Genomic DNA, 27,431 nt, shown 5'->3' with positions numbered 1-27,431 from the left:
GATGGACATATGCGAGATGGAGATCGTCGTCCTGCCAAACAGAGGAATTGAATGCCCAGAATTCACATAGCACTGGCTCTTCTTCTGTCGGGCAACTGTTGCACTCCACCACTTCGACTTTCTTGCGATGATTTTCCCGCTTAGCCACCTTGAACGTGCCAGAGTCTATACGACTTCCCGCATGAGTAGCATGTCTCAAACGGCTTGACGGGCGCCAATTGAAACAAGTCGCCGCAGAAAATGACCTGTTTCCCACCAAACATCTTCTCCTTCTCGCCAGAGCCATCCTGCATAGCTCGATTGATCCTGTCAAGCATGTTCTTGCTGACCATTGATATCTCATCGATTATCAGAACATGTGTATTCTGGATGCGGTCCCGCACGCCTCTGCCCGTGGCATTCTTGCCAATCTCCTTGATCGTCATCTTCTGAGCATCAGTGTTCCATCCCATGTAGCTGTGCAATGTCATACCGCCGATCTGACAAGCCGCTTGACCGGTAGGTGCAGTGATCCATACTTTTTTTTCAACCGCACGCATCAGCATAACTACCCAGCGCACGACAGTCGATTTGCCACATCCCGCTGAGCCGGTTAGGAACGTGTTTCGACCGCTCATGATGAGTTTCAGAGCCTCATACTGCTCGTCGTTCAGGGCGGGTAGATCAGACTCCGAAGCTTTCGGGTCTAGAGCCAACACTTCTGCTGTCAATTCCGCTGAATCTCTTGCCAATCGAGGAGTCCCATCGTCTTCAACTTTGATCGTGCGTCGACGGTTAGCAGGTCGAGGTGTCAGTGGTGGCGAGTCTGGCAGAACCATCGGCGTCTGTCTTCTGGCTCCCGTATTCGAGTTGGCCGTCGAAGTCATTCGAGCTTGTGCCTGCGCGACGTCGAATAGTCGGCGAGCGCGCTGCTCAGCGCTACCCCGATTCATGTTGCTACTTAGCTTTGGTTAGCCTTCCTGTTGTGACCGTGTTGACAAGCTGTATATTGCTGCCTAGTGCTGTCGTGTGTGTTGCTGTGAGCTCAGGGAGAGTGTTATCGAGGCAAGGTTCTCTTGTGCTGTCATGGAGTGTCGTTCTGTCAGACACAAGAGTTCGATGGAGACATGAACCATCTGACCACTGTAAGATTGGGATCACATGTCAACGTCTGTAGATTGGAGTGAAGTCTCTCTGAACCACCACCGTGCCTCAAACCTCGATTATGAACAGTCTGGCAGCACATAATTATGTTACAAGCGAGGCTCAACACTTCAAGACCAGCTACGATACCTGCACCTTGACTCTCTGAAGGAGATAAGACTTCGTTCTCTTTGACTAGAGAACTTGCCGAGATAGCACAGCTCTACTACCAGGTTTACACGCCTCTCGTAGATTGTTTCCAATGGCCTGGAGTCCTGTCCTAAGAAGCCATGATTGAGGAAATGTCAGAGTCCTGCCAACGGATCTCGGCGTAGATGAGCAAGGTCAAGACAACTCACGGGCACATAAGCCAGTCTGAGAGGGAATTCGAACATATCTGCCTTGAAGACGGCGACTCTGGGTGAATCGTCTATGCAGTCTGGGCTGTTTACTCCACTCCAGAGGCGGAGGCCTCAAGGTCTTGATATCCCCATTATGGGCACGCTAGCATAGCCACCAGCAGGTACAGCCAGAAGTCACTCTGGATTGCAAATTTCGAGTGGTCAAGAAGTCCCAAGACCAGAAGACGGGTCATGCTTGCTAGCCTTGCGCGATATACCGTCCGGATAGCATCTCGAGAGCTGTCTAGCAAGGCTGGCTGATGGAGCAGCGAACGAAGCCGTGGTTGATTGGGATCGCATAGTTTCCAACGGTGGGCTGACGGAGTGGCAATAACATATAAGCTCAGATATACGAGTAGAGTTCAGGTCTAGAAGAGAGAAGGAGAAAATGAAGAAGTGGTGACAAGCCGGGACGATGCCGCGCGAAGCTTTGGCGGAGATATCTCATGTGGTTCCCAAGCATCATCACCACCGATATAGCATTCCCTAGTGCACAGTGAAGCCTACTTTTGCTCTTGATTTGCTCTTGGTCAAACTCCATATCCTACATACTCACGTACGCACGCACCCGTCTGCAGTCACCATCGATCAATCACGCTGGCGGCCACCGGATTCACTGGAAGAAGACTTTACAATGACCAGCACCCAATAACACACGCTCTCCCACCCAGGCATCCTGGGCAAGAACCACCGACAGCATTGGCAAAAATTGCAAAGAGAGTTCGATAACAAGCCTTGTACAGCTTATGAGAGATCAACCTAAGAACGCATATTCTGTACATACCTAAGACAATCTTGCGAGGAGATAAGGATATCAAGACTCGACCTAGGTTCCTAGACAAGCCTCATACCCACCATACCTCTGAAGCCTTTCGCTTGGCATACCACACATCGCCATGCCTAGCCTCGAGATCGTCAACTTCAACATCGTAAGCAACTCCTCTCCTCCAAACAGTCAAGACCAACCACAACCCAATCTAACAATAACATCCCAGGTCTGCGCAACGATCGGCGGCTTCATCACCCTCTTCGGCCTCGTCTCCTACCTGCTCAAAGAGAAATTCTACCTCTCCGAAGCCCTAATCAGCACTCTCGCCGGCGTAGTCTTCAGCCCACACGCCACAAACTGGATCAAACCGCTCGACTTCGCGAATGGGAACGCCGTCGATCTCGAGACCATAACCCTCTACTTCACCCGCTTAGTCTTGGGCGTGCAGTTGGTGTTGGCGGGCGTGCAGTTACCTAGTAAGTACCTGTGGAAACAATGGAAGAGCCTGAGTATCCTGCTGGGGCCGGGGATGTGTTTGATGTGGATAAGCACGAGTCTGTTGGTTTGGGCGCTGGTGCCGAACATCAATTTCCTATTCGCTCTTGCAGTAGGAGCGAGCGTGACGCCTACGGATCCCATTTTGAGTAACAGCATCGTGAAGGGCAAATTCGCAGATAAGAACATTCCGGGACCGTTGCAGAAGATTATTATTGCTGAGTCCGGTGCGAACGATGGGCTGGGATATCCTTTCCTGTTTCTCGCGCTGTACTTGATCAAGTTCACGGGCGATCATGGGCTCGGGGTAGAAGGTGGGGCGGGAAGAGCAATGGCGTTGTGGTTCTACGAGACGTGGGCTTATACGATCCTGATGTCTGTTGCTTATGGGGCTGTGGTGGGGTGGATAGCGAAAGAGTTGTTGCATTGGGCTGAAGAGAGGCATTACGTTGATCGGGAGTCTTTTCTCGTCTTCGCCATCACACTCGCTGTAAGTCCGCAAGTTATGATTCGGCAGGAATGAGATCGTGCTAATCCGGTCTTTCTAGCTCTTCATTGTCGGCACTGTCGGCATGCTCGGCTCCGACGACGTGCTCGCCTGCTTCATAGCTGGTAATGCTTTCACCTGGGACGACTGGTTCCGGCTAGAAACAATGGACGACAGCCTTCAACCCACTATCGACATGCTTTTGAACGTCGCAATATTTATGTGGTTCGGCGCCGTCTGCCCCTGGCACTCATTCGTGGATAACAGTGTGATCCCAATCTACCGCCTGATACCCCTCGGGATCCTGGTCTTACTTTTGAGGCGTCTACCAATGGTCCTGCTCTTCCACAAAAAGATCCCGCAAATCGAGGAGCTCACCCACGCCATGTTCGTAGGCTTCTTCGGCCCCATCGGCGTGAGCGCCATCTTCTACCTCTACATCGCGCGGCAATTCCTGCGCGAAATCGAAGTCGACGGCCAGGAACGCGAAGATGCAGCACGTCTAAGCGAAGTCTTGAACGTGGTGATCTGGTTTCTGGCAGTCTGCTCCATCTTCGTGCACGGTCTTTCCATTCCATTGGGCAAGCTGGGGTTCTACTTGCCGCGAACGATCAGTACAGCCATCTCATCCGAGCGTGTATCGGCGAGTCAGAGTATGGCACGGACTGACGATGACGAGCCGAGTGTGCCATCGATCGGTGCAGCGGCTATGAACGAGGAGAGAACATTGATGTCGCATTTCAGACGCAGACGGTTGCCCACGAGTGAACGAGGCGAAGCACAAACCAAAAAGCGGAGCTGGGTACCGAGGAGTTTTGCAAAGGCAGCCCAGCACGTAGCAGACGACCTCACTCGACCGGCCAACCAAAAAGCCCATCACCGTCAAAACGAAGCGAACAAGGACGCTACTGGAAGCGGAAGTTCTTCCTCAGGCGGCTCGCCGGATACCAATAATGATCACGGTGGTGCACGACCCGATATCTCTGGCCCTAGAAATGCCAGGTTGATCGGCCATGCTATCAATGATCCGCCTGTTAGTATTGATCGTGCTGGTATTGAGGATGGGGATGAGGATGGGCCGAAGGTCAATGTGACGAGTCCCGTGGAGTCGCCTGCGAGGTCGAGGAGGCAGAGTCTTGAGGGGAGCGGGGTTGAGACGCCCACGGCCGTGAGGGCTGGGGGTTGGCAGAGGAGTATTCGGTTTGGGGATGAGGCGAAGGCGGAGGTTGCGGGCCCTGAAGGGTTGAGAGATGCACGATGAGTGTTGCGAACGATGATTGCATAATCGTCCATGCATGTATACCTTCCGTAGAAGGCAGCAACTCAGTCGTGCAGTGCCCCGTCCTCGTTCATCGTCTTTACACCTCTTTCATCCATCACAGCTGCTCTACTTAGAGCGCTAGACAGTTCTAAACCATCCAGCCTTGCCCTGCCCCGGTCTTTGCTAAAACGCGTGCATATATCTTCGGCATTCCTTAAGCCGACAGCCAATTACAGCTCTCGTGTCTCGGATTACCCACTGCATGTGACCATGGCGGGGTCAAAAAGTGGGATGGCTTAGGTTGGTAGCAGCAGACGAAACGATCGCGGCCTCGATAAGCCTTGGAGCTTTGAGAGTACAGTCAGAAGGGCTGCCTTGTTGATCTCAAGTCTTTGCTGTCTCTCGTCATATCGCGCCCAAAAACTTGGACAACATCAAAAGAACAACAACGTGAACCAGATTCAGAAGAACGCAAACATGGCCGCCGCTGCAGTCTGTCCCGTATGTATCCAGCCTTACCCATCAAGAGCAATGAGGATGCAATACTGATCCTTTCGCAGGTCGTAGGCACAAGCACCACCGTGCTGCCACCAGGCCACCCGGAGATGTCGTCTGACCCAGAAGCACGATGCCCAGTACGTCTACCGACCTTCCCTCGCGCTTGAACCCATACACATGCACATCCAACCCAGCACTAACATCCCCCTCAGGTAACCAACGCGAAAGTCGCCCACCACGACTCCTCCATAATCCACAACCACCCCACCTCCCCCAGCATCCCCAAGGACTCCACCAGCGCAATGGACGCCGAACAATGCCCCGCCGTCAAAAGCATGGCCAGCAAAGACCCCGTCGAGAACGAGATCTGTCCCGTCGTGGGCCCCGTCTCAGCCTACTTACCCCCGACCCACCCGAACCTGACGGAGAAGGAAGCCGGGAAGGTATGTCCCGTTACGAATGCCAAGTTGGAGCATCATGAGGGGAAGGTGCATGTGCATCCCAAGGTGGCGGATGATGCGCCGGCGCAGAAGTGTCCGGTTGCGGGGGCGATGGTTGGGAAGCAGGCTGCGTAGAGCTTCAGATGAGGGAAGTGTGATTTGCTTGCTTGCTTTCAGAACATCTATAATCTTCAGGGCTTTGATACGCGTGGAGGCGTTTGTTGTTCACGAGACACGAAGGCTGGGAATGGCGTTGGATGGTTTCCTATATATGAGTGAATCAAACCCATAACATTTCCGGTCCACAGACCACGGAAGTCATCTGCAACTTGATTTGGTACGTAGCGTGTTCCCAAAAACTTCTGCCGTCTTCACGTCTCGATGATATCCTTGCTTGGTGCGTGTCAAGGCAACCACATAAGGTAGACGATACAGCTGAAGACGCTCTGAATTCTGCTGCGGTCAGGTACTTGGCCTACTTACACAGGAGCATCGACCAGATGCAGACCTTGCGAGGATTGGACAATCAGCTGATGGTGCTTCGTGATCCAATGGGCGTCTCGCGGTCAGTTACGGTATTCCATATCGAAATGGACGTGCATTGCTTTTGCAGGAAGGGCATTGCTTGTTTGTAATCATCGGCAGTGCTGACGATACAGCGCTGCTTATTGTTCTTCATAATGATTCGTATCAAAAACGATCCAAGACTATATCATTCGTCGTCGTCGTTGTAGGCCTTCCCTCGGTCCACGCACGGGCGTTTTCGGAAAGAGTTTCCCGATCCTCTCCGCCCCGTCGTGCGACCTGGACAACTCCAACATCGCTGGCAAGCCACTGCGGCTACTATCGGTCCGATCGTGGTACCCGAGTTGCTACCAAGGTCTCTACCACTACTGCCGGTCAGTGGGCGAAACGAGCAGTATCAGTCTATAAGATTCCTCTTCCCCCACGACCCCGCCAACGACCATGATGGAGTCACTGTGACGATCTTGGCATGTGAAAGTTGAGTGAAGGAGAGGACGTTGATTTCTTGGAGAGAGAGACTGCAGAAAGTGCACGAGCACATACGAAGACGACACTCCCCGCCGGACGGGCAGCACAAACAAGTACATACCACACACTCCTCGCCGGACGGGTAGCACAGCGATCATGCCAACCCAACGATCATACCTCAGCAACTTCCTCGCCGCCTTCCGAGCCCACTCCCAAACCCTACCCAAAGCCTCACCCTCAATCTCAACTTCGGCCGCCGCAGCCTCGACGGCAACGATATGGACGACCGCCGTATCTACCACATCAAAACCTCAATCCACAGCCTCCGAACACACAGCCAGTAGTCCGCGCCCCATAAACCCCAAAGTAAACCCCTACGCCGCAGCGGCAGCAGCGACGCAATCCCAACAACAAGCAACCCCCTCCCACCAACTCCAACACCTCGTAAGTCCAACCACACACCTCCCCCGCTCGCCCTCCTCACCCAGCGTGGGCCCACCCGTCTACGGCCCCCCCAACAAACCCCAACCCAACTACCCCACCGTCCAAGAGGCCCGACAAGCGCGGCGGCGAGGAAGCGCGAGTAGTTCCGACTCCTCCGGCGGCTTCCGGGAAGTGCGACCGAGCGAGAAGTGGTTCGTGGGTGGGCGCACGGCGACGGGGGAGGAGAAGTATTACAAGTTGAGTATGGTGAAGCGGGAGAGGAGCGCGGATCGCATTTCGGCGGATCAGTTGAGTTTGTGAGCTTTTGGGGGGTTGGGATTGGATTGTGGTATGTGCTTTTGCGTGGAGTTCGGTTTGGTTCTGGTATGGGGAGTGTCTATATGGATAGACTCGGCTCGGAGTTTACACTGGGATTGGCAGGGAGGAATGGTGTGGTCATGATATATGGCTAGGAAGGCCATTGATGGTTTGATGACTTTTGTACATACGAGTGGCGTATACTGTCGATATCGCTTCCGCCATCTGCGATGCTCAATCGTGACACACCATGGCGGCTCCCGGTGGCACAGTGCCCAACAGTAATAACGAGCAGCGTCTGCAGCTCGCCCTTATGCTCTCGGTATCCAGGCCACACCACCCGCCTTATACCGCTTCCATCACCACCTTTTGGTAAGTATATCTACATCTGTGGCAAGTATCTATCATCCATAATGGTTATGCGCAACTTGATACATCCTATCCGCTCGTACGCCAAGCCAGTGCAAGAGCAGACCGCCAACCACGCCCGAGGACTAGCAGTGCGCTTAGACGGAAGTGGAGGTCACCAGTCTCAGCGCCAGAGCTGTGTGGTAAGGTGTAGTTGGTAGATGTGTGCATGGTGTGAAGTAGATGTGTCATGGTAGCTTCTGCGTCCGCGGTCTTGGCTCCTGTGTCGAGCTTACAGGAGTTGCACAATAGTCGCGCTCGCTTGATGATCTCTAGGAACGTGGGTTCCGATCAACTCCAGCAGTTACGAAGCCTCTTTTTTGTACTGTGGCGATCACCAATCTTGAACGAGGCTTTGTCCTTCTGAGGCATCGAAAGAGCGAGCCTCTCGTGTCCGGAGGGCCATCGCCTTCACCAGCGTACAGCGGATAATCGTGGAATACAGTCCATATGTGTCTCGATGGCGTAGGAGGCAGCAGTGAATGCGATATTTGATCTCACTGCCAGAGACCTCAGATCCGAGTACGGAAGCCTTTTACCCATTCGTGACATCGCAGTCAATGGAATTCAGAGGCACTGCATCTTAAAACTTGTGTCGCCATTAGTTGGACGAGCCAGACCCGTGACCTCGCCGCTCACTTCGTCGACTTGATCTGCGGCACGACCCACCAATCATGGTACCGAGACCCAGGAGCTGGTACCGTCGCCTCGATACCTAGTTTCTCCTCACTCGTCGCACTTCCCATCTCTGCTTGGTGCACAGACAGTCGCAGGAGTTGAGAAGTCTGCACGGCAATAGCCACGCAAGTCGTCTCCATCTGCTTGACCTCCCGCTTAAACTGCTCTTCCGTCCCAACATACCTCGCCTGGTGCGGCGTCATCTTCTTAAGCTCGGCAAGATGACTCTTGGCTTGTTTTGTCATGGCTGTGGTGGTACCACAGACTTCCTGCACACTACCCAGGGCAGACCTGGCAGCCTTATACTCCGAAAGTGGTGGGATGGGATCCTGGGTGAGACCAAGGTAGGATTTCATCCTTGCCTCGTACAGCAGAAGCTCCCGAGCATAGTCTTGCTTCAGCGGCTTGATTGCTTTGACGGCTGTCAAGACGGTGAATAGTTGCCACAGAGCTATTGAGAGCGAGCGCTCGGCTTCAACTTGTGTTCGCAAGCTCCGCAGGTAGTCTTGTGAAGACAGACATTCGGCAACAACCCTCGTGTCACGCATACCATTGGCTTCGCTCATCCGCCAGACCAAGAAGACCTCGCTATGTGTGATCAGACTGAGCTTGCGCTCCAGTATCCACGATAGTAGCCAGTACATCAAGCTCAGCTCGTGCGGTAGGTAGACGTCCGTTTCGATACCAAGCTGTATCGTCCAGATCATGATCTGCAATTTCTGATATCTGACCCAGCAGGTCATGGGACATAGAAGCACATCTCCGTTTCGCATTGGGGTGATGGCATCCAGGTCCGCGTCAGTCTGCACCGCTACGGCCTCCAGACTGTCAAGCACGCCGATCGACTGTGTGAACGTCCTTCGTATACGACATCGATTCTGGCAGACCATGCGGAAGAAATTCATGTATTCGTCGAACACCTTGTCCATGAAGACCTCCATAATACGAGCACTTTGGTGTCGAGGGTCCGAAGGCACTTCGATGAGGAAATTGTCTGGATTGGCCAACGGGTCGCCAGCCAGAACCAGATCTCGAATGTCAACAAGTAATAGGTCGAAGAAAGACGTGTTCTCACCGAGGCGCTCGGCACCGAAGAGTATGGTCTGCAGATACGCTCGTGCGTACGTATTCGGAGGTGGATCACGGTAAGCGAAAGCCCAAATCGCTCGTTGAAGGCTTTGCGGGCTTTGACAGATGTCTTCTGTCGTCAGCCTGCCAGCCGCCACGGTATCTTCGCACATCTCTCGCCACTTCTGACATGCTAAGTCCCAAGAGACTTGCATCATGGGCCGAGGTGGTGTGCTAGAGGCGAGTTGTCTTTGCACTTTGTCGGAGAAGGCTTCAGGTATGGGTGGAGCGAGATGGTGAGTAGCTTTGATGGTATCAAGCACATCTGTCAGGTCGTGCCAGTCGTTCAGATCATTGGTCAGAAGTGACACGTATGTCCAGATGAAATCCAAGCGTGCAGATAGTGCATCACGGACATCTTTCTGTATATCAGACGTAGGGAGCCAGTTCATCGCTTCGCCGATTGAACCCAATGCGTCCTCGGCACTTAGACCATGTAGTAACTCTCGTCCGAACAAATGCGTCACGAAATCTTCCTCTTCATAGAAGTTCTGCAGCTGTATGGTGTGTAGGACCAGAGCACAGCTTTTCACCAGTGCCAAGCAGTAAGCTCGCAGCACAAGATGGATAACCTGCTCTGTATCTGATACCCCGGTGCTAACACTTGAGCCAAAGTGGAGATTGTAAGGGCGTCTGTTGTCAGGAGATAGCAGACGATCGACATGTAACGAGGTGAAAACGGTCTGAGACAAAGGATAGCCATCATGCCAGCCGATCAGCAAACCGAGGAGTTGATCCATAATCCAGAGCACCTCCGTTGGCAGTAGTCCTCGACACACATCGAACTCCGGTTCTGCTGTGTCGTCCTCTGGCACGAACCCGCTATCCATCTTCGGATCCATGATCTGTTTATTTTGTTAACCACTACAGCGTCTGAGTTGGCACGAGCGAGCATAGATCTGAGAGACGTACCTCGAGAGCGCCAACAGCCTCGAATAAAGTGAAATATTCATCTTTAACAAGCCGTCCAGGTGGCAATTGCTTTGCAGCAGCGTCAAATTCTCCTGTCACATCCCGTATTTTTGGACCAGCGTAACTCATGGCTGAGCGAGCCTCTCGTTCTAGTCGAGTTGCAGCGATGCTTGTGTCTGCGTCGTGGTCGATAAGGACCATATCCGATGGTTTCCGGCCAGCCTGACTTGCACGGTGCTGTGCAGCTCGTTATCATCAGAATGAAGTAATCTGAGTGACAGCATCGTTAAGCATGGCGGTCATTACAGACGGAACATTGGGTAGTACAGAGGTAGCTGTGGAGGGCAGATATGTATATCAGAGGGAAGGTACGAAAGTTCACTAGGTTAAAGCCAGCAACGAGAAAAAGCTTGGCACTGCGTTGGTTGGCATGATATATGTACACAGCGTTACAGGCGCGCCACCTCTCCCATAATACGAATTCGAGCATTATTGACCATGGCTTGATAGCGGAGACGATGTCCGTAGAGTGCCCGTTTCACCCAACGCCTCAGCTCAATTTCTCCATCTCCCCACCACCCTCCGCGCCCAACTCAACTTCCGCCCTCTACTGCCCGCTAGCAGCCTGCTGCATACTAGCCTCATTCGCCTCCGCCAAATTCTTGCTCTCGCCTTGCTTGCCGTTCTATTCAGAAACACATTAGCGATGTCCTTAAGAACGACTTCCTCCCATGTACTCCCTCTCTCCCTCCAGTTCCTCTCAACCTCCGTCGGGAATGGATGTAGACGTACCTCCCATTTGGCAAACCTCAAATCCATCTCGCCCCTCCTCTCAGCCGCCAATCTCTTATCATCCTTCAATGAGCGGCGCACGACACGCGCGGCGACGGCTAGGTAGCGGTTGTAGCTGTATTCAAAGGCGGGAGAGTCAGTCTGGGGTCTTGCGAGACGGCATGAATAGTGCGACATACGTAATGCCTGCGGCTTTCCATGCGAACGCCATTCTGATTGTTTGTGGAGGGTTGTGAAGGTGTTGATGGGCTTGTCGAAGTCCTACTATGCGACTGCTGGACGGCTCCCGATCGGAGGAGATGGGCGAGCTTTGACCCGGAGCAAGTCGGGACCGTGCACGAAACGGAGAAAGTAAATCGAACAAAGACTGCTGTATGTACACACTACAGTAATGGTACACCTGCTACCTCCACATCCCAAACCGCGCAGTCTATAACATACATAGAGTATCTACACCTTCAATCCAAGCTCCTCCGCATAAGGTAGCAAGTACAAATCACCCACCGCGCTCACACTAGCCTTGTTCTCAAGCGCCTCCTTCACAATCTGCTTCACCTGATCCTCCGTCACGTTATCGATAGACTTGGCAACCTCATCAATCTGGTACGCCTTATTACCGTGCACCAGACCGTGACCAGTCAGCTCCATAGCTGCGGTAGTTTCTTGACCGTACTCGAGTTCCTTGAATTTGGCGAGAGCCTTGGCCTTGGCGAAGTTCTCTTTGCTGATACCTTGACCGACGCTCTTGAGGGCTTCGACGACTCTGCTGGCTGTGCTGCGGATATCGTTGCCGGAGCCGCTGAGCTCGATGGCGAGGAGACCGGCGTCGGAGTAGATGAGAGACTTGGTGGCAATGTGCATATTTGGTGCATCCTGGGTGGCATTGCTGAGGAGAGAGAAGCCTGGGCTCCACTTGATAGATGATTGGCCACCGAGCAGAGCGGTCAGGACGGCAACTTCGGGCTTGTAGAAGCTACCAGCTGGTGTGCTTGAACCTGGGAAAGCAATGACCATAGAGTTGCCAGCGCCGTGAGCGATACGCTCCTCGCCACCGTGGTACTTGCTTTGCGGAGAGGTCAAGGACTGTAGAGGTTGAGCTGGCGCATCGCTAAAGAACTCGCCCACCCACTTCTGGAGCTCACCGTGGTCTACACCGTTGCCGACAATGGCGAAAGATGGCTTGGCATAGGCGGACTGGGCGTATTCTTCCAAAGACTCAGCGGTGAGATATTTAGTGGTGGGTGTGGAAGACGCTGGATTGACTGGTACGCCAAGGCCGCGGTGAAAGGCCAGGCCATGCGCGCTGTTCACAGCCATCGCGAGAGTGTTGCCAAGGTATTTCTGCTGGTCCATTCGGATCATCGGGAGCACCTCCTCCTGCATGACGTGTGCTGTTTACAAATTAGTGTCTACCCCTTTGATCGCTTCATGCAATGCTCACTTCGGTAGCTTGTCCTGGTTGCGACTTCCGCGAGCATCTCAACAAAGTATGGCAGATCATCGCGGAAGAATTTGGCGCGGAGGACGACATTCTCGCGGGAGTGATAGGCTTGGATAGTAGCACCGAGTAGCTCAGACTCGCGCTGTATCCGCAGAGATGTTCGCCTGTCCGTGTTCTGTATATGCCATGATCAGCCTCCAGTGCCCAATGCCTCGATCCGTATCTTCTCTCCTCTCGTACCTTGAAAGCATATCGATTCAAACCCTCAGCAAGACCTGGTACAGTCTGGTACCTCGTTCCGGCTTGAGAGACGAGCGCGAGGCTTCCAATGGGTCCGGGAATATCTCTGGATGCCACCTTAACACCTCCACTCTCGCCGATGTTGTATGAAAAGGAGCCAGAAGCAGGAGCGGCAAGACCGCGTCGTTGTTGCTGCCATGACTGACGAGCAGCGGAGCGGGCGGCCGATCGGGAGAGCATGGTAGAGTATGGCTCTCACAGCGTTAGGAGGGGTGGTGGAGTGCTATATTTGCTATGCCTCCTAGATATTCCGGTACAACAGAGCTTGAGACTGTACGGGAAAGCTTCCGCGTTTCCGATGACTAAGCCTATTCCGAGCTTGGGCAACAACTCAACTAAGGTGGCTGCAGACAACTTGATCTTCATCATTTGACATTTATCATATAAATACTCTGTGCTCGCACAGTCTACAAGAAGCTGTCTGACACAGTGACCTCTGAGAACAGTATTGTGGCGAGTTTGCTGCCTTGGCAAGGAGATATTTCTAGCCTTGATCATCTTGTTGACGAGGCATTAACTATGACGGGTGACAGCAGTGATATCAAAGATCTCCTCCTTCAAGTCGTAAGGGCGAGGCTACTGATGAATGCTACATCCCAGAACGTCCCAACTTCGCATCGAGCGCTGTTCAGCAGATGAGGAGGCATGTCATAGAATGGGAGAGATGGGAGTGGTTTGCATGCATGCTTGATTGGTGATCCTCGAGATAGCCAATGCAATATATGATCTGGTTCGATATTCTTTGCCTCTCTAATGCACCAGTAGATGACCGAATCCATGTATCTGCTGGACAAGAAGACTTCGCCTACGTCTTTAAAATGATATGTATATATATCTTGATGCGCGACAAGAGTCATGTCGATACCCGGCTGACTCATCACTGCCTGTCCCCCACCGAAAAGAAACCCTGACTACCAATACCTTGACAATAACTTTTGCTTGCTGTTCTCACGCAAATCCCCAATGAGAAAACTCCGATAGCATCGATCTTTCTCTACCGGCGTGAGAGGCTGAGTAGAGGATTCCTCACCTTCAAATGGCACAGGTACTACCATATACACATTCTCGCTTTGTGCGTGGAATGCAATATATTGATACATCGGGCAGAACCTCAACGATCTTCTCCATGCCCTCGTCGAGTCTCACACCGGCAATCTGTCTGCGAGCATCTTCTCCACCCTCGCCCACCATGGCCGCCTTTCGCTACCCACCCTCGCCAGCCATGCTCAAATCCCGCTTCGTCGAGCCCGTACAGGCATTGCCTCACTTCTCGAAGAGCAACTCGTTCACTACATCGCTGGGGAAGAAGACTCGCCTGCACTGTACTCGGCCAATCTCGAAGGCGCATATAACCTCGCTCGGCATATGAATGTGGTCCGGCTAGTGACGGAGAGGCACGGCGAAGCAGCAGGGCAGGTGGTCAAGAACATTTTGCAGCTCGGTAATGCTCGAGTCGGTGACCTTGCTGAGGCCTATAATCTACGACCAGTCTCAAAACGGGACAGTGCCATTAGCAGTGAGCATGCCACGTCTAATGGCTACCACAAGTCAAAGCCGTCACCACTCCACCACATCACATCCGCCTCGGAACTCCACAACATCTTGCGCACCCTGCTACAATCAGGTATCTTGGTCAAGGTCGGCGCACGTGCTTTCATCTCCGCTTCAGACTTTAAAGAACAGATCGAAGAGACAGTCATCAATGAGCAGTTCCCGGATCGCAAAGTCACTGGGCCGAAAAAGCAAGCTCTATTCGCTGGTGCCGTCCGTCAACTCAAGCGCAAGTGGCAAAGTGACGATGCGTTCTCCGAAGCTCAAGACTATGACTCGAAAGGCACCATCAAGCGACCAGGCCAGCACTTTACTGCACCTAACAAGCGTGCCAAGTTGAACAACGGCCTCACCAATGGCCACACCGATGAAGACTCTGGTCCAAAGCTATCGGTACTGTGTTGCCGTCTTGTCAGCTAATTACCGTCACTGATATGAACCAATAGAGCGATCTCATCGTCCGAGTCGACTTTACCAAGTGCACACTTGGCCTGCGTAGCCTTCGCCTGCAGAACATGGCTAAGCGCTTTCTCGGCAACACGACGGCGGCAGTCTATGGTGCGCTTCTGCAAGCGATTGAAGGTAAGACTCATTCCCTACACGTTGAGACAGACCCGGCACAGGATGAGGATGATGATCCGGAGGATGCGCTTCCCGTTGCGAATACGAGGGAGGTAGCTGAGTTCTTGGTTGTGGGAGTTGATTTGAGCGGAGGTGGCAATTACGTCGGCAAGGGTAAGCGTGTACCAAACGGTGCGGGCAAGAAGAGGCGGAAAAATGAAGTCATTGAAGACGTGGAGGATGATGAGCTCGAAGACGATGGAAGTCATCCGACCACGGACGGCCACATGTCCTACCGCGACTCTGCAAAACGTTTTGAAGATATCGAAGCTCACCTCCGACTCCTGGAACAACACGACAAAATCTTCTGCAAGTACACTCGACCCGGCATACCACTAAAAGGCTGGCGTATACCGTTCGGTAACCTGATTGAGACTCTTCTGAACGACGAACTCGACGCCACAATAAATGCACTTTACGGTAAGATCCCACTCCGCCTCATCCGAATCCTCCGCGACAGAGGCAAGCTCGAAGAGAAAGCCATTGCCTCGATCGCGATGATGCGCATCAAAGACGTCCGAGGCGTTCTGGCCGAGATGCAGCATGCTAGCTTAGTGGATGCGCAAGAAGTGCCCAAGGAGAATCAGCGCCAACCAAGCAAGAACATCTATCTCTGGTACTTCGACACCAAGCGCGCGCAGAGTCTGACGTTACAGCATACCTACAAAGCCATGGCAAGGACTCTGCAGCGCACGGACGTCGAAAGGGAGGAATGCAGGACGATTATCGCGAAGGCAGAGAGGACGGATATCAAGGGTAATGAGGCTGAGAAACTTCAGCAAGGGGAGAAGCAGGCGTTGAGGGCTTGGAGGGAGACGGAGGAGAGGTTGCTCACGCAGGTTGGGAGGTTGGATGATGTGGTTGCTGTTTTGCGCGATTTCAGCGGGACGGACACTTCTCTGCTCAGCTGATCATTTTTGCTACGACACGGGTTTTATGGCTTGTCTTACTTGGTATGGAGCCTCCGACTGGATGCTACATTGCTCAGTTGAGCTTGCCATGATACGAAGCTTCTGGTGCGACTTCTGCATGGCTATGGCGTCTTATGGACAAGGGGAAAGAGAGGATAGGTGTGCAACTTGCATTTACTGGCGTTCAGTGGACTTCACTATTGGCGCGCGCTGCTCAAGTCGCCGCCGCACAATCTTGCGACGGAAGGAGCACGATTTCATCGGAACTCTTGGGCTTTCGCATCGTCTGTGCTTGATACCCGTGAGCCGTCAGGCGCACAGCACGACTGAATCTGGTTGGGTTGGGATGGGTGGCTCGATGCGACGTTTTCATGCTCTTATGCTGCTATGGTGCATGTAGCTGATGTTTGTATATGATACCAATACTTTGCCCGGCTTGCCCAGCTTTCGGCCCATAACTGCTCAGGGCTCCTGGGAGTGTCTAAGCCCTGATACGGTCACCTCGAAGGCTTAAAAGTGAAGTGACCTTCAGCTGGAAAAAGGCTCCGTTGAAAGTGATAAAGGCAAGCGCGAAGGCACAGACCACGAAATGAGCTACTGACTCGACCTTCTTCTTGCTTAAGATTACCCTTGCAGTATCTTGCATAGATCTCTAGCCATCTCAGCCGATAACAAGTGCGGACATGGATATATCTTGTCGTCTTTGAACGTTTGCGGTCTCTAGGCATCAGAATTCCAAGCGGCCCTTGGCACGATGCTAATGTCCGGTCATCACGCTGTAGGAGCCGGACATGATCTTCGTAACAGCCGTCCACACCTCAGCTTTTGCCATGATGCTGTATTATTAGTACTGATGAGGCGGATGTAAGAATCTGGTCAGGAGCGTACAAGTATCTCTGGCTTGCCGTTATCATGGCGGGAATCAGTGCACTCGTCGCTGCCGCTACCTCGACACAACGATACCAAAAGATCAGGAACTTCTGATCAGATCGCAATATACGCAATGCCTGGACCTACGCTATCGAGTGGTCTCAATCTGATACACAAACAATTGACCTACCATCCTCCGCAACCCACCTCAAGCTTCGAAGGACAGACAGTCATTGTGACCGGTGGCAACGCAGGACTAGGACGCGAAGCCTCGAGACATATGGCTCAACTGAATGCTCAACGACTGATCATTGCGTGTCGGACTGTGTCCAAAGGAGAAGAGGCCAAGAAATGGATTTTGGAGCAGACCAGTTCAAGAACGAATATTGAGGTCTGGCAGCTCAATATGTCTGATTATGGCTCTGTCAAGGCCTTTGCCCAGAGAGCCAAGGGTCTGGAGCGACTTGATGCAGTTTTGGAGAATGCTGGTAGCTGGCCGACCAGGTTCGAGATGCTGGAGGGGCATGAGTATGTCCAAGAGTAAACTTTCGTTTTTGGTACCGTTTTATTGACGGCTTTCTAGGGCCACCATCACTGTCAATGTCATATCGACGTGTCTGCTGGCATACCTCCTGCTGCCGAAGCTAGAAGAGACTGGTCGGAAGCACGGTATCACAACACGACTATCCATTGTCTCATCCGACTTACATAAATTCGCAACTCTCAAGGCACGCGCAGCCAAGAACATATTCGAGGAGCTCAAGGTCGAGGCGACGGATTATGACGGACGGTATAATGACACCAAGCTACTTGTCGTCATGTTCATCCGTAAGTTGGCAGCTGCAATATCGAAGCAGCATGCTGGCAACGATCAGGTTTCGCTCAATGCCATGTCGCCTGGATGGTGCGATTCAGCTCTCAAACCTCCCAAGACATTTGGTGAACGTACGGCGCAGCGGCTGTTGCAACGATCTACGGACGAAGGAGCTCGCTTGCTGGTCGATGCTGTCGCGGCGGACAAAGTGGCTGGTCGCAATGGTCAGTACATCAGTGAAGGTCAGGTCCGACAGTAAGTGTTGTATCAATGTGCTGTCTGTTCCATGGCTGATGATACTGGCATAGAGCTGCAGCCTGGCTGTATTGTCGGGAAGGCCAGACAACGGAGGACAAAGTCTGGACCGAGCTCAATGCTATTCTCGAGTCGATCGAGCCTGGTTGCACACATTGGGCAGAGGGAGAAGAGCGCAAGTGGTAGGTGAAAGACTTTCATCTTTCATGGTGCAGGCAATCGTCCAAGTACACTCGCTCTGATTGCAGACGTCACCTCAGCCTCAGACCAATTACAGCCTGCACGGTACCGTCAGTGCACATGTCGATGTCACGATCCAACCAGTTCCAAATGTAGCGGCGCCTTGCGCAATGCTCCTCGGTATGCTTATCTCTTTTGTCCCATGACTTCCGAATCAGAGCGCGGTGGTCATCATCGTACCCGCCCTCGGGCGCAGGTATTCCAGCTCGAACTCGTGAGTGGCGAATGAGTCCTCGAAGCATTCCATCAGACGATCATAGCACTCTTCCAAGGTTGACTTCTGCAGTGCTTCCACCGTGTCTTCGCCGAAGAACACCAGGTTCGGGAAACGAAGATGGCCGTAGGCGAGCAGTGTCTGTATCTCGACCGGCCCCCACGTGCAGTAAAAGTCCTCGTTCCCGCCGTATGGTGTGTACAGATCCACTTGCGTCAACTTCGGCACATGGGCCAGCAGCTCGCCAAAGGGCGTATGCATGCGCACCGGTCCGACGATCCTCGATCTCCTGATGTCTCCCGACCATGCACGACGACTAGGACCGTCATCGCCCATGAGCTGTGAGCCTGTAATTGCCAAGGTATGTATGTGCTCGATGCCTTTTTGCGGCAGCGCGCGGAGGAATCTGATCGCTTCACCACCATCCATGTCTAGCACGATCTGAGTAGATTGATAAAAGACTGGCAAAGCCTCTACAGATCGGCAACACGTTCGTAACAGAGCAAGGTCGAAGGCCTTTGTGGAGGCAACTCTGGAGCGACCTTTGCAGGGCCTACGACCTGGGAAAGGGGACCGCTTTTAACCACGCACGTTTGAGTAGTCGTCCTCGTCGGACTCGCCACGATCACTTTCATCTTCGTCATCTTCATCGGAGAAGCAGTCATGGTCTTCGGCAGGTGCATTCATGTCAAGGCGAGGTCGGGCCATGATCTCTTCCCACTCGTCGGATGCCATACCACTACTGCCCGCATCAGACAACGCTTCCTCGTCGTCCTGATATCTCTCGTCTACTGTAGGCGAACCTTGAGCAGGTGGATAGCGAGGCTCAACATCTTCTGGGAAACGTGGACCATCGTCTTCGGAGTTGTAATACCTAGTGGGGCGGAGGAACATGAGATCAACGATCTTAGCTTCGTGCGTGCACAAAGTGTAGCTCCAGAAGAGGCCACGCACCTCACGCGGCAACGCCAACAGGCGAGAGGGCCTCGCGTCTTGTCAAGTGACTGGTAATGTTGGTTGATGTTCAGCTGGAAGCTTATGGCATTGGAACGAACGGGTCTTAGGGCCGACGCGAATTCGTGGGTCCCTGTCGATTAGCTAAGTATAGACGGCAGGAAATGGAGATGGTCTTCCATGACTCTTGACTTTCTTGTTATCCTTCACGACCTTGCCTTGGGACCAGGAATTGCTGACCCATATCGGCTTGGGTACAATTTATCCACACGAAGCCTTGTCCGAGGCTAAGGGCTTACAAGGAGTAGGTGTGGTAGCATATATACAACACGGATCCTTTTGCTCCTCCTCCTGTTTTATTCGCAGTAGATATGCGGTTCGCCAAATGCTCGCAGGTCACGGATCGTGACAGAAGTGATAACGAGATGGTAGATGCACAAAAGCCGAACCGGCGTTACGAGGATATCGAACACAAACCTAAGAAGCAACCTCAACAGTCTTGATAGCAGGCTGATACGTCAAGTTCAGCTGCGGCGGTGGAATAGGCGCTGGAACGTCCTTCAAGCTCGCAGGCTCGACGTAATCCTTGTACCCGTTCACACTGAGCCTCAACTTCCTGCTCTCTGCGTAGACCACGCGGCGCATGCGGTTTGTGCTACCTAAAGGCTGGTGGGTCTTGAGACCGTGCCAGCTGTTGCATGTGATTCTGTCGTCCCACCAGACCCTGAACTCTGGCAACCACGAGTCCTGAGGCTCGAATTCGATGGTGGCGATGGGCTCGAAAGGATATTTCTTCTCGTCCCACTCGACACCAATGTCGTCGACGGGCTGCTCGTTCAGGTCTTGGAGCATCTGCGCGCCGAAGGTATAGGTTACTTTGTTCTTCATGTGGAAGTCGCGAGTGTGCTGGGAGAGGATGTTGATGGGGTCGTCTTCTTTGACGTTGACGTTCATGATGTTCTTTTGTTCTTCGGAGAGCGGGAAGACGCCATATTTGGCCACGTAATCACCGTGGCGATAGGCGGATTGGGAGTATTGGGGCATGGCGACCACTAAGTATCACGAATCAGCAAGGTTCGGTCAATGCAATGAAGTCTAGCCCTGACGTACTGTGCTGGCGTGGTAGCTGACCGCCAAGAGTAGCGACATCAGCATCTACGCGCTCACTCTGCTCCTTGGCAAAGGTCGGCAAATCATTCCAGTTCCGCTCCAAGCTGTCGGCGATGTCGTATGTGGTCTTCGGGTCACGCAGTTCCAAGACCGGGTAGTTGTTGAAGGTCCAGTCTTGTGTCTGCTTGTCCTCGCCCCATAGCTTCTCGCCTGGCACACCAAAGATCTTCATGCCGATACCGCGAGGAGCTGACAGGTTATCGGACAGCAACTTGGGGGTGAGGGAGCTGTAGCGCATGATGCAGTCGTAGCTTCCTGGCTTAGCGAACATGCCTTGGGCGAGGTGAGGTGGGAGGTCGTTCTTGACAGTGAATCTGCCCATGACGCACTGGAGATTGTCAGTATTGGTCCAGCTTGGTAGTCTTGGACATTCGACATACTCCTTGAGTCTTGAGATGTGTTCCGCGAAGGCAGTGCATGTGCTCGTTGAAGTTCATCATCTGGAATCGATTGAACTGTCGTGAGACCTCCCAGATCTTGTCCATCTCGCCGGGCTGGATCTTCTCGACGCCATCGGCATCCCTGGTATCGTCAGATGCTCGTTGCTCCGGTCCTGTCGAGGACCTCGACTTACCACTTGATGTAGGTACCAGGGGCAGGTTTATCACCACCGTTGGCCTTGGCTGTTCCACTGGCCTTCTCGCCCGTGTGGACGTTTTCCATTACTGGGCAAGCCATATTGAGATGTTGCTAAGCTGTTGACGATGTGATGTGCTTCGTAACAGGGTGTAGATAAACAAGAGAAACAACCGTCTTCCCACTTACCTACGTCGTGGTTTTTATAGGTAGGCTCACCATCTAGCTCACCCCGCAAGGCATCTGACCCTGCTATCGAAGTCTACGAAGCTTCCATCACGCCGGACGATGGTCTGGAACAAGTCAAGGTGGTGTAGTGCAGGTCGGGAATATAGATACCGACACCACGGGCGCCTCCCCCTCGCTCCTTCATGCACGATGGCCCACACCCCCGCAATGAGATCGGCGGCAGGGAAGTCTATTTGGAATGTCGGGTGATGGATCGTTTGAACATTACATCCATGACAATGGCAACCCGGTTGGTGAGATGGGTAAGAGCGGTGGCGTGTGAATCAAATATCGTCACCAGACTCTGTGTGTCACGGACTGCGTTCGCGGTCAAGAGGACTAGCCTCACAGGCCAAAATCTAAGTCGATGGAACTCGCCAACGCAACATTCACCAGCACCTCACTCACCTTCCCCATGATCGACTCAAAGCTGGCTTACAGATCAGTGAGTGCGAGACTGCTCTCATTATGCCGATAGTACCCTCGTGGAGCCTTCACCGATGGCGACGGTTACATGCTTGATGATAGTGAATGCAGCATGACACCACGCCATACCGCAGATATGCGTGGCTTCATGGGCTATAAGTACGTACCATTGGCCACTGGGCCATCAACTGGCCTTTGTGTAACACAACATACGTGACTACGAGCAATCAACACTCAGCATGTGCTCGCAACAAGCTCTCATCACTAGCATGACTAGGACCACTAACTTCGTGGTCAAGACTTATCAGTTCCCAGGACAGCACATCCGCGAGTACGCTGGCGCTACTCGAAGTGGCAAGGATGACACGCTATATCTGGAAGCGAAGCAATACATTCCACGCAACAACCCCGAACCAGAAGCCGGCGATGTCACCGTCCTAGCTTTGCAGGCCATTGGCTTTCCAAAAGAACTTTACGAACCGCTTTTCGACCATCTGCTCGAATCATCAGCGCAGCACGGCTGGAGAATTCGCAGTATCTGGATCGCGGATGCCAGCGTGCAAGGAGCATCGGGTTTGCTGAACGAACACACCCAAGGCGATGAGCCGAGCTCGTTCGATTGTGCTCGTGACATGTTACACATGATCAATGTCTTCCGTGAGCACTTTGTGCAGCCGATCGTCGCTATAGGTCATTCGATGGGAGCCACAACTCTGATTCAGCTTTCGACTATGCATCCGCGACTCCTGGCGAATCTGGTATTGTTCGACCCCATAATCGGCTTCGCTGGTCCGGAGTTCTCGGGTATGTTCTACCACAACTCTATCCGAGACGATGTCTGGTCTTCCCACGAAGCTGCTGAAGACCATTTCCGTAAAGCTTGGAGGAAATGGGACCCCCAAGTCGTGGACTTGTGGATGAAGTATGGCCTGCGCGACACACCAACGGCAATGCATCCTAAGCCGAACAAAGTCACACTCACCACAAGTAAGGCACAAGAAGGCTGGCTCTACTCGAGACCGGCATTCGGCCTAGATCTCGAGGGGAATGCCACGATTGCGACCGGATCTTCCTTGCAGCGAGCAAAGTATCCAGACATGAATGACACAATCTCGACTATGCATCCTTTCTATCGGCCAGAAGACGGTCCGGTGTGGGCGAACCTTGTCTACGTCAGGCCCAGTGTGCTATACGTCTTCCCATCCAAGGGGCCAGGCAGTAGGGTGACTCAAGAGAAAGTCGAGCGGACCGGGTCTGGCATAGGCGGAAGTGGGGGTGTGCGGGCAGGTCGTGTGGCTCAGGAGACCGTGGATGGTGTAGGCCATCATCTCCTGTTCGAGAAGCCGCAGAAGTGCGCCACGATCGCTTCGTCCTGGATTGGCCGAGATCTGGAGAAGTGGAGCGAGTGTAGGCGGCATGCGCAGGAGCATGCGGATGACAAGAGTGTCAACAAGCTTGCATTGAGTGAAGTGTGGAAGCGTAGGGCACGGGAGGTGTACCTCAGGTCTAAGGCCGGCCGGCAAGCTAAGTTGTGAAGGCTACTTCTTCATTCCCGGTGTCCCACAAACAATGTACAAGCCCTTCAAACAGCTACAGTCGTCTTCCTCCACAGCAGGAAAATAGCTGGCTCCTTCGCGGTCATCGCCGCCCAGACTTTGACCAGAGTGAAGGACCGAGGCCTGCTCGGTGTTGGATTTGGACTGCTCGCTTACGATGACAGACGCACCCTTGATGCCAGCTTCTCCGCAGCAGTGAGGCAGGCCTCTCAAGCAATCACAGTGCTGGTCTTTCGACGCACTGTTTTCCGCCTGCTTATCATCTCCACAGTCATCTGCACTGTCTACTGTAAGAAGAACAAGCGCCTGCTCATCAGCTGAAACTGCCCTGGCCCCTGCTACAGCATCGTCATCCAGCACAGCGACCTGGTCCACCCATATCTCCATCATTGAACCATCAATATGCCGGATTCGATATGCCTGCTCGTCGGTCCCGCGGACGATGCGACCCAGTGTGGTGCTTAGTGGAGCTTGGCTGGCTGCAAGAAAGTCTTTTCGAGCGCGAGCATTTTGCGGATTGCAGTAGGCACCCAAGAGTTTTATGGTCTCTTGTGACCAGCTAGTGGCTCGGAATGAGCAGATGACGATGTGAAGACCGGTCTGGGACGACATGCTGGTGGTCGTGGTCGAGGTCGTGCTTTCCGATGGCGGACCAAGTTTCGTGGTTTCGTGCTAATATTACATTACCTCATTGTGTTTGCGAGACATATTTGCCTTCATGACTTGAAACGGGACACACAAGTGACGGCTCCTTTGCTCCTTTGATCGTGATTTACCGTCGCACTGTCCTTGATAGTTGCCATTGTGTTGAATTATGCGTGCTTCACTCTCATGCGCCGGGTCCCGACCAGGTCGTTCATTTCCAATCGCCACCACTTAGGCACATAGTCTGAGTCGATACGAAGTGACTTAGGTACGACTAGTCTTTTGTCGTTCGAGTGCTCTGCCGTAGTATTCGCGCAGCCACCTGGCATTTTGGTCGTAGGCTTCGACTTGCTCTACCGCTTCCTGGGCATGCTGAAAGTTGGCGGGCACCACTGCTTGCCTGACTGCTGGGTTCATAGGCACGATGGTGCCGTGCGACAGGCATGGGTCGGGAGCACCTTCAGGAAGAGCGGTACTTGCGTTCTTAATGAAGTTCTGATTGTCTCGCTCCTCACTTTGGTCATCTATATCAATGTCCATGGCAGCTGGACTTTCATTGCTGATCCTTCGCTGTACATCACGCAGAACACTGGCTCGGACTTCTTGTTGGTGGCGGGCGAGATTGTCGATAATGGTTTGAATACGCTTTTCTTTGGTCTCCGTTACGGCAAGGTTGTCCAGTGCCGGGATGGGTCTGAAAATCGAGCGCTGCATCGCGAAAAACGCAACCCCAATATCGGGAAGGAGTGGAAGGCGTCAAATGTAGTGGTCGATCGTGCAAGGGGCACGAGTCTTCTTTCTTCCAGACTGAACGTTGCCAACTGGTAACTGATTTAAGCTTATGTTGTGTTGATTCTGGGGTACAGAGTGTTGTACACAGCTCAGTTTTGTCTATGGTGCTGTGTCCGGCGAGGCTGCATCCTTGCGATATTTTGTCATACACGTTCTCTGCTTGGCAAGTCACATACGCAGTCTTGTAGTGCATCAGTTTGGAAGGATGATAAAAGACAGCTCATGAGAAAGGATATGTGCAGTGAGAAGCATGGAACAATTTAGTCGGATCGTTAGGGTTAGGGTTTGGGTAAGATGCGTACCAAGGGAAACGATTCGACTCAACGTAGACAATAAATTCATGCCTGGTCTTGCTGCTTGGAAGACTGCATGACAAGACGTGAAGACCAGTGTATGGTTTATGGTCTGTCGGATGGCAACCAAGCAAAGCGTCATTCAAATGTTATGAATGCTTGAATGCTTAGCAAGTAAACAGGTTGGAATACGAGGACGAGCACGAACGTAACGTTCCGTGGAGCACTTCCATCCAAGCCAGCGAAAGTTGGCTCTTGATAGATGCTCTATCAAAAGATGAATGGGGAAAGTAAGGATCTGATGCATCTTCAAGTGGGAAGTGGGAGAACAGAGTAGATGTTTCACAATCATTACATTACTACCAATATAATATCATATATACATCTGTCTTACAGTCTCACACGCACAAGCGCGGACTAGTCATTGATCGTTAAACCAACCCTCTAAGCGTTTGGTCCAACTCCGTTCTGGACGAAGTAGTCGTTGATTTTGCCGTAGGTGAATGGGTGGCTGTACTCCAAGTTCAGGCCGTGACCAGCACCTGGGACAACGACCGCTGTCGGGTTGGTTGCGTTCGGGAAGAATTGTATGGCGGCTGCAGGAATGCTGCTATATCCGGTGGGCGGCGCGAGGCAGTTGCCACCGCAGTATGGCAGATCACGCTCACCGGTGATGATGAAGGTAGGGCCCTTGAAGTGGTTGATGCTGCCGGTCTCGCCGCCAATCGTGAGGAGCTCGCCAACGGTCACGGGTTGGCCGGTAGTGTAAGCAATGTTCAAGACTGCAGGATCGAAGGAGTCGGGGGCAAAGAAGTTGGTCTGGACTGCGCTGATGTCGCCTGCTGCAAGGTAGCCGGCAGGGTAGTTATACTTGGCGAGACCTGAGACATTCCTGGCAGAGATGAAGTTGCCACCAAATGCGAAGTATGGGATGAAGCTGCCGTTCTGGGAGAAGCCAGTCAAAGCGATGCCGTCAGAGATGGTTGGATACATAGCGGTCAACGCGTAAGTATGCTCGGAGCCGAAGGAGTGACCAACGTGCACAACCTTGTCGAAGCCACATGGGACACCCCAGATGCCGCCTTTGCGAAGGTCTTGAGTCAAAGCGCGGAGAGCATCGACCTCAAGAAGGGCCTGGATCTCGTTGACGGCTTCGCCGTGCTGCGACTGTGCGATCCCGAGACGATCCCAAGAGAAGGTCGAGTACTTGTAAGTATCGACAGCCTCAGCAACGTAGCTGTAGTTGTAGTTGGCGTAAGGAAGATCCCAGTAGCTGCGGTCAAAACCAATGCCGTGAGTCAACAGCTGGACAGTCTTGGCTGGGCCAGAATCTGGCTGGCAGTATGTGGCTGCAATGTGGTATTTGCCGGAGACAGTTTGGTACTAATATTTGTCAGAGCTGCTCGGATGGAGACAAATACAATACATACGCCCTCAAGTACGTTGGCGGAGTAGTTCTTGCCTTGCTGGGCCAAGTTGAGGATGAAATTGGTGACGTCCACGTTAGTTTGTGGCGTGCTCTGGTTAAATCTCCCATTCCTGGCCGAGACGTCCACCTCGACCGTGAGGTTCTGGCAGTGTCTTGCTGATGCGAGGCCAGCGAGGGCAGCAGTTGCTGCAGCGATAGTGTACTTCATGGTGGTGATGATTGAGAGAGGATTCTTGGAATGATATGATGTGCGGGAAGGTGTATTAGATCTCGCAACGACGGCGGGAGCAGTCATATACCTTACCACGACACCCGGTTTAACGGATCCCTTCCAGTGAGTGCTTTGACACTTCACCAGCGCAGGTACATGACGGCAGCAGTGAACCTTGCAAACAGTTATTTGTAAAAGGCGGCTCAGCGCTGACCATGTCCACTTCTGTGAGGTGACCGCACGGCTGGCGCAAACCTAGGCGGTTTTAATGGTCCCAAGTGGGTAAGTAAGGTCGATCATGAAGCTGCGAATGATGGCATATACTTCACGCTACCGCGACGACCCGAGATCTGCGCTTCAATGCGGATTTGACTTCCATTTCCATATAGACGTCATGCTCTAGGACAAGCGGCTGCAAGTGTGTCCGGAATTCTGGCCAGTCCTACATCATTTTCTAGCCGTGGAGATGCGCTGTCGTCGCTTCTCCGCACTGTGGGAAAGGCCTGCTAACGAGACAAATTTGGCATGATATTATTTTACTTTTGCTGTCCGGCGTTGAGCAGACCGATGTCATAGCTGCAGGTCGCACTGTCCGACCGGAGACGCGGGTGCGTCCTAGTCCAGTATGACAATGTTATGGTTGTTGCAATACCCCGTTCTAGTTTGCGGTATGAATGGTGTTCAGTGACAAAGACATGACTTGTCTTCCTTAGATATATGAGACGGACAGAAACTGCCTTCGTGAGACGAGGTAAGATGTTGTCAGCAGGAGGACGAAACTCGCTCGGAAAAATTATTCCTCCGGTCTC

The 27,431-nt window shown here is 52.8% G+C and overlaps 13 protein-coding genes across 13 annotated transcripts; 6 read left to right on the top strand and 7 right to left on the bottom strand.

Moving 5' to 3' along the window:
* Nucleotides 1-2,419: 2,419 nt before the first annotated feature.
* Nucleotides 2,420-4,535, top strand: LTS14_010142 (uncharacterized protein; the record flags this gene model as incomplete). The annotated part of the gene is made up of 3 exons (XM_064842819.1): nt 2,420-2,452; nt 2,519-3,277; nt 3,336-4,535. 3 exons carry the CDS (start codon nt 2,420-2,422, stop codon nt 4,533-4,535), a joined length of 1,992 nt encoding a protein of 663 aa, XP_064689639.1.
* Nucleotides 4,536-5,012: 477 nt separating this feature from the next.
* LTS14_010141 (uncharacterized protein) lies at nt 5,013-5,608 on the top strand (the record flags this gene model as incomplete). Its single annotated transcript, XM_064842818.1, has 3 exons — nt 5,013-5,036; nt 5,096-5,170; nt 5,246-5,608. The coding sequence occupies 3 exons, from the start codon at nt 5,013-5,015 to the stop codon at nt 5,606-5,608; spliced, it is 462 nt and encodes a 153-aa protein (XP_064689638.1).
* A 1,014-nt stretch (nt 5,609-6,622) lies between these two features.
* On the top strand, nt 6,623-7,210 carry LTS14_010140 (uncharacterized protein; the record flags this gene model as incomplete). Its single annotated transcript, XM_064842817.1, has 1 exon — nt 6,623-7,210. One exon carries the CDS (start codon nt 6,623-6,625, stop codon nt 7,208-7,210), a length of 588 nt encoding a protein of 195 aa, XP_064689637.1.
* Nucleotides 7,211-8,250: 1,040 nt separating this feature from the next.
* On the bottom strand, nt 8,251-10,462 carry MAK10 (N-alpha-acetyltransferase, non-catalitic subunit; the record flags this gene model as incomplete). Its single annotated transcript, XM_064842816.1, has 2 exons — nt 8,251-10,266; nt 10,334-10,462. The coding sequence occupies 2 exons, from the start codon at nt 10,460-10,462 to the stop codon at nt 8,251-8,253; spliced, it is 2,145 nt and encodes a 714-aa protein (XP_064689636.1).
* A 478-nt stretch (nt 10,463-10,940) lies between these two features.
* LTS14_010138 (uncharacterized protein) lies at nt 10,941-11,336 on the bottom strand (the record flags this gene model as incomplete). The annotated part of the gene is made up of 3 exons (XM_064842815.1): nt 10,941-11,018; nt 11,126-11,240; nt 11,305-11,336. 3 exons carry the CDS (start codon nt 11,334-11,336, stop codon nt 10,941-10,943), a joined length of 225 nt encoding a protein of 74 aa, XP_064689635.1.
* Nucleotides 11,337-11,575: 239 nt separating this feature from the next.
* On the bottom strand, nt 11,576-13,046 carry QCR2 (ubiquinol-cytochrome c reductase core subunit 1; the record flags this gene model as incomplete). The annotated part of the gene is made up of 3 exons (XM_064842814.1): nt 11,576-12,516; nt 12,567-12,741; nt 12,807-13,046. 3 exons carry the CDS (start codon nt 13,044-13,046, stop codon nt 11,576-11,578), a joined length of 1,356 nt encoding a protein of 451 aa, XP_064689634.1.
* An 856-nt stretch (nt 13,047-13,902) lies between these two features.
* On the top strand, nt 13,903-15,949 carry RPC82 (RNA polymerase III subunit C82; the record flags this gene model as incomplete). The annotated part of the gene is made up of 3 exons (XM_064842813.1): nt 13,903-13,911; nt 13,974-14,810; nt 14,864-15,949. The coding sequence occupies 3 exons, from the start codon at nt 13,903-13,905 to the stop codon at nt 15,947-15,949; spliced, it is 1,932 nt and encodes a 643-aa protein (XP_064689633.1).
* Nucleotides 15,950-16,952: 1,003 nt separating this feature from the next.
* LTS14_010135 (uncharacterized protein) lies at nt 16,953-18,074 on the top strand (the record flags this gene model as incomplete). The annotated part of the gene is made up of 3 exons (XM_064842812.1): nt 16,953-17,347; nt 17,403-17,888; nt 17,942-18,074. The coding sequence occupies 3 exons, from the start codon at nt 16,953-16,955 to the stop codon at nt 18,072-18,074; spliced, it is 1,014 nt and encodes a 337-aa protein (XP_064689632.1).
* A 208-nt stretch (nt 18,075-18,282) lies between these two features.
* On the bottom strand, nt 18,283-19,236 carry LTS14_010134 (uncharacterized protein; the record flags this gene model as incomplete). The annotated part of the gene is made up of 2 exons (XM_064842811.1): nt 18,283-18,783; nt 18,934-19,236. The coding sequence occupies 2 exons, from the start codon at nt 19,234-19,236 to the stop codon at nt 18,283-18,285; spliced, it is 804 nt and encodes a 267-aa protein (XP_064689631.1).
* Nucleotides 19,237-19,773: 537 nt separating this feature from the next.
* Nucleotides 19,774-21,144, bottom strand: LTS14_010133 (uncharacterized protein; the record flags this gene model as incomplete). Its single annotated transcript, XM_064842810.1, has 4 exons — nt 19,774-20,348; nt 20,407-20,794; nt 20,847-20,988; nt 21,041-21,144. The coding sequence occupies 4 exons, from the start codon at nt 21,142-21,144 to the stop codon at nt 19,774-19,776; spliced, it is 1,209 nt and encodes a 402-aa protein (XP_064689630.1).
* Nucleotides 21,145-21,832: 688 nt separating this feature from the next.
* Nucleotides 21,833-23,231, top strand: LTS14_010132 (uncharacterized protein; the record flags this gene model as incomplete). The annotated part of the gene is made up of 2 exons (XM_064842809.1): nt 21,833-21,855; nt 21,935-23,231. The coding sequence occupies 2 exons, from the start codon at nt 21,833-21,835 to the stop codon at nt 23,229-23,231; spliced, it is 1,320 nt and encodes a 439-aa protein (XP_064689629.1).
* Nucleotides 23,232-24,161: 930 nt separating this feature from the next.
* LTS14_010131 (uncharacterized protein) lies at nt 24,162-24,913 on the bottom strand (the record flags this gene model as incomplete). The annotated part of the gene is made up of 2 exons (XM_064842808.1): nt 24,162-24,605; nt 24,866-24,913. The coding sequence occupies 2 exons, from the start codon at nt 24,911-24,913 to the stop codon at nt 24,162-24,164; spliced, it is 492 nt and encodes a 163-aa protein (XP_064689628.1).
* A 513-nt stretch (nt 24,914-25,426) lies between these two features.
* LTS14_010130 (uncharacterized protein) lies at nt 25,427-26,619 on the bottom strand (the record flags this gene model as incomplete). Its single annotated transcript, XM_064842807.1, has 2 exons — nt 25,427-26,365; nt 26,413-26,619. The coding sequence occupies 2 exons, from the start codon at nt 26,617-26,619 to the stop codon at nt 25,427-25,429; spliced, it is 1,146 nt and encodes a 381-aa protein (XP_064689627.1).
* Between the last annotated feature and the right edge of the window lie 812 nt (nt 26,620-27,431).

Source organism: Recurvomyces mirabilis (assembly GCF_035927965.1).
Source record: "Recurvomyces mirabilis strain CCFEE 5264 chromosome Unknown scaffold_37, whole genome shotgun sequence".
Taxonomy (NCBI): Eukaryota; Fungi; Ascomycota; class Dothideomycetes; order Mycosphaerellales; family Teratosphaeriaceae; genus Recurvomyces; species Recurvomyces mirabilis.
Note: the sequence above shows the minus strand (reverse complement) of the source record. Positions and strands in the feature narration are given on the sequence as shown.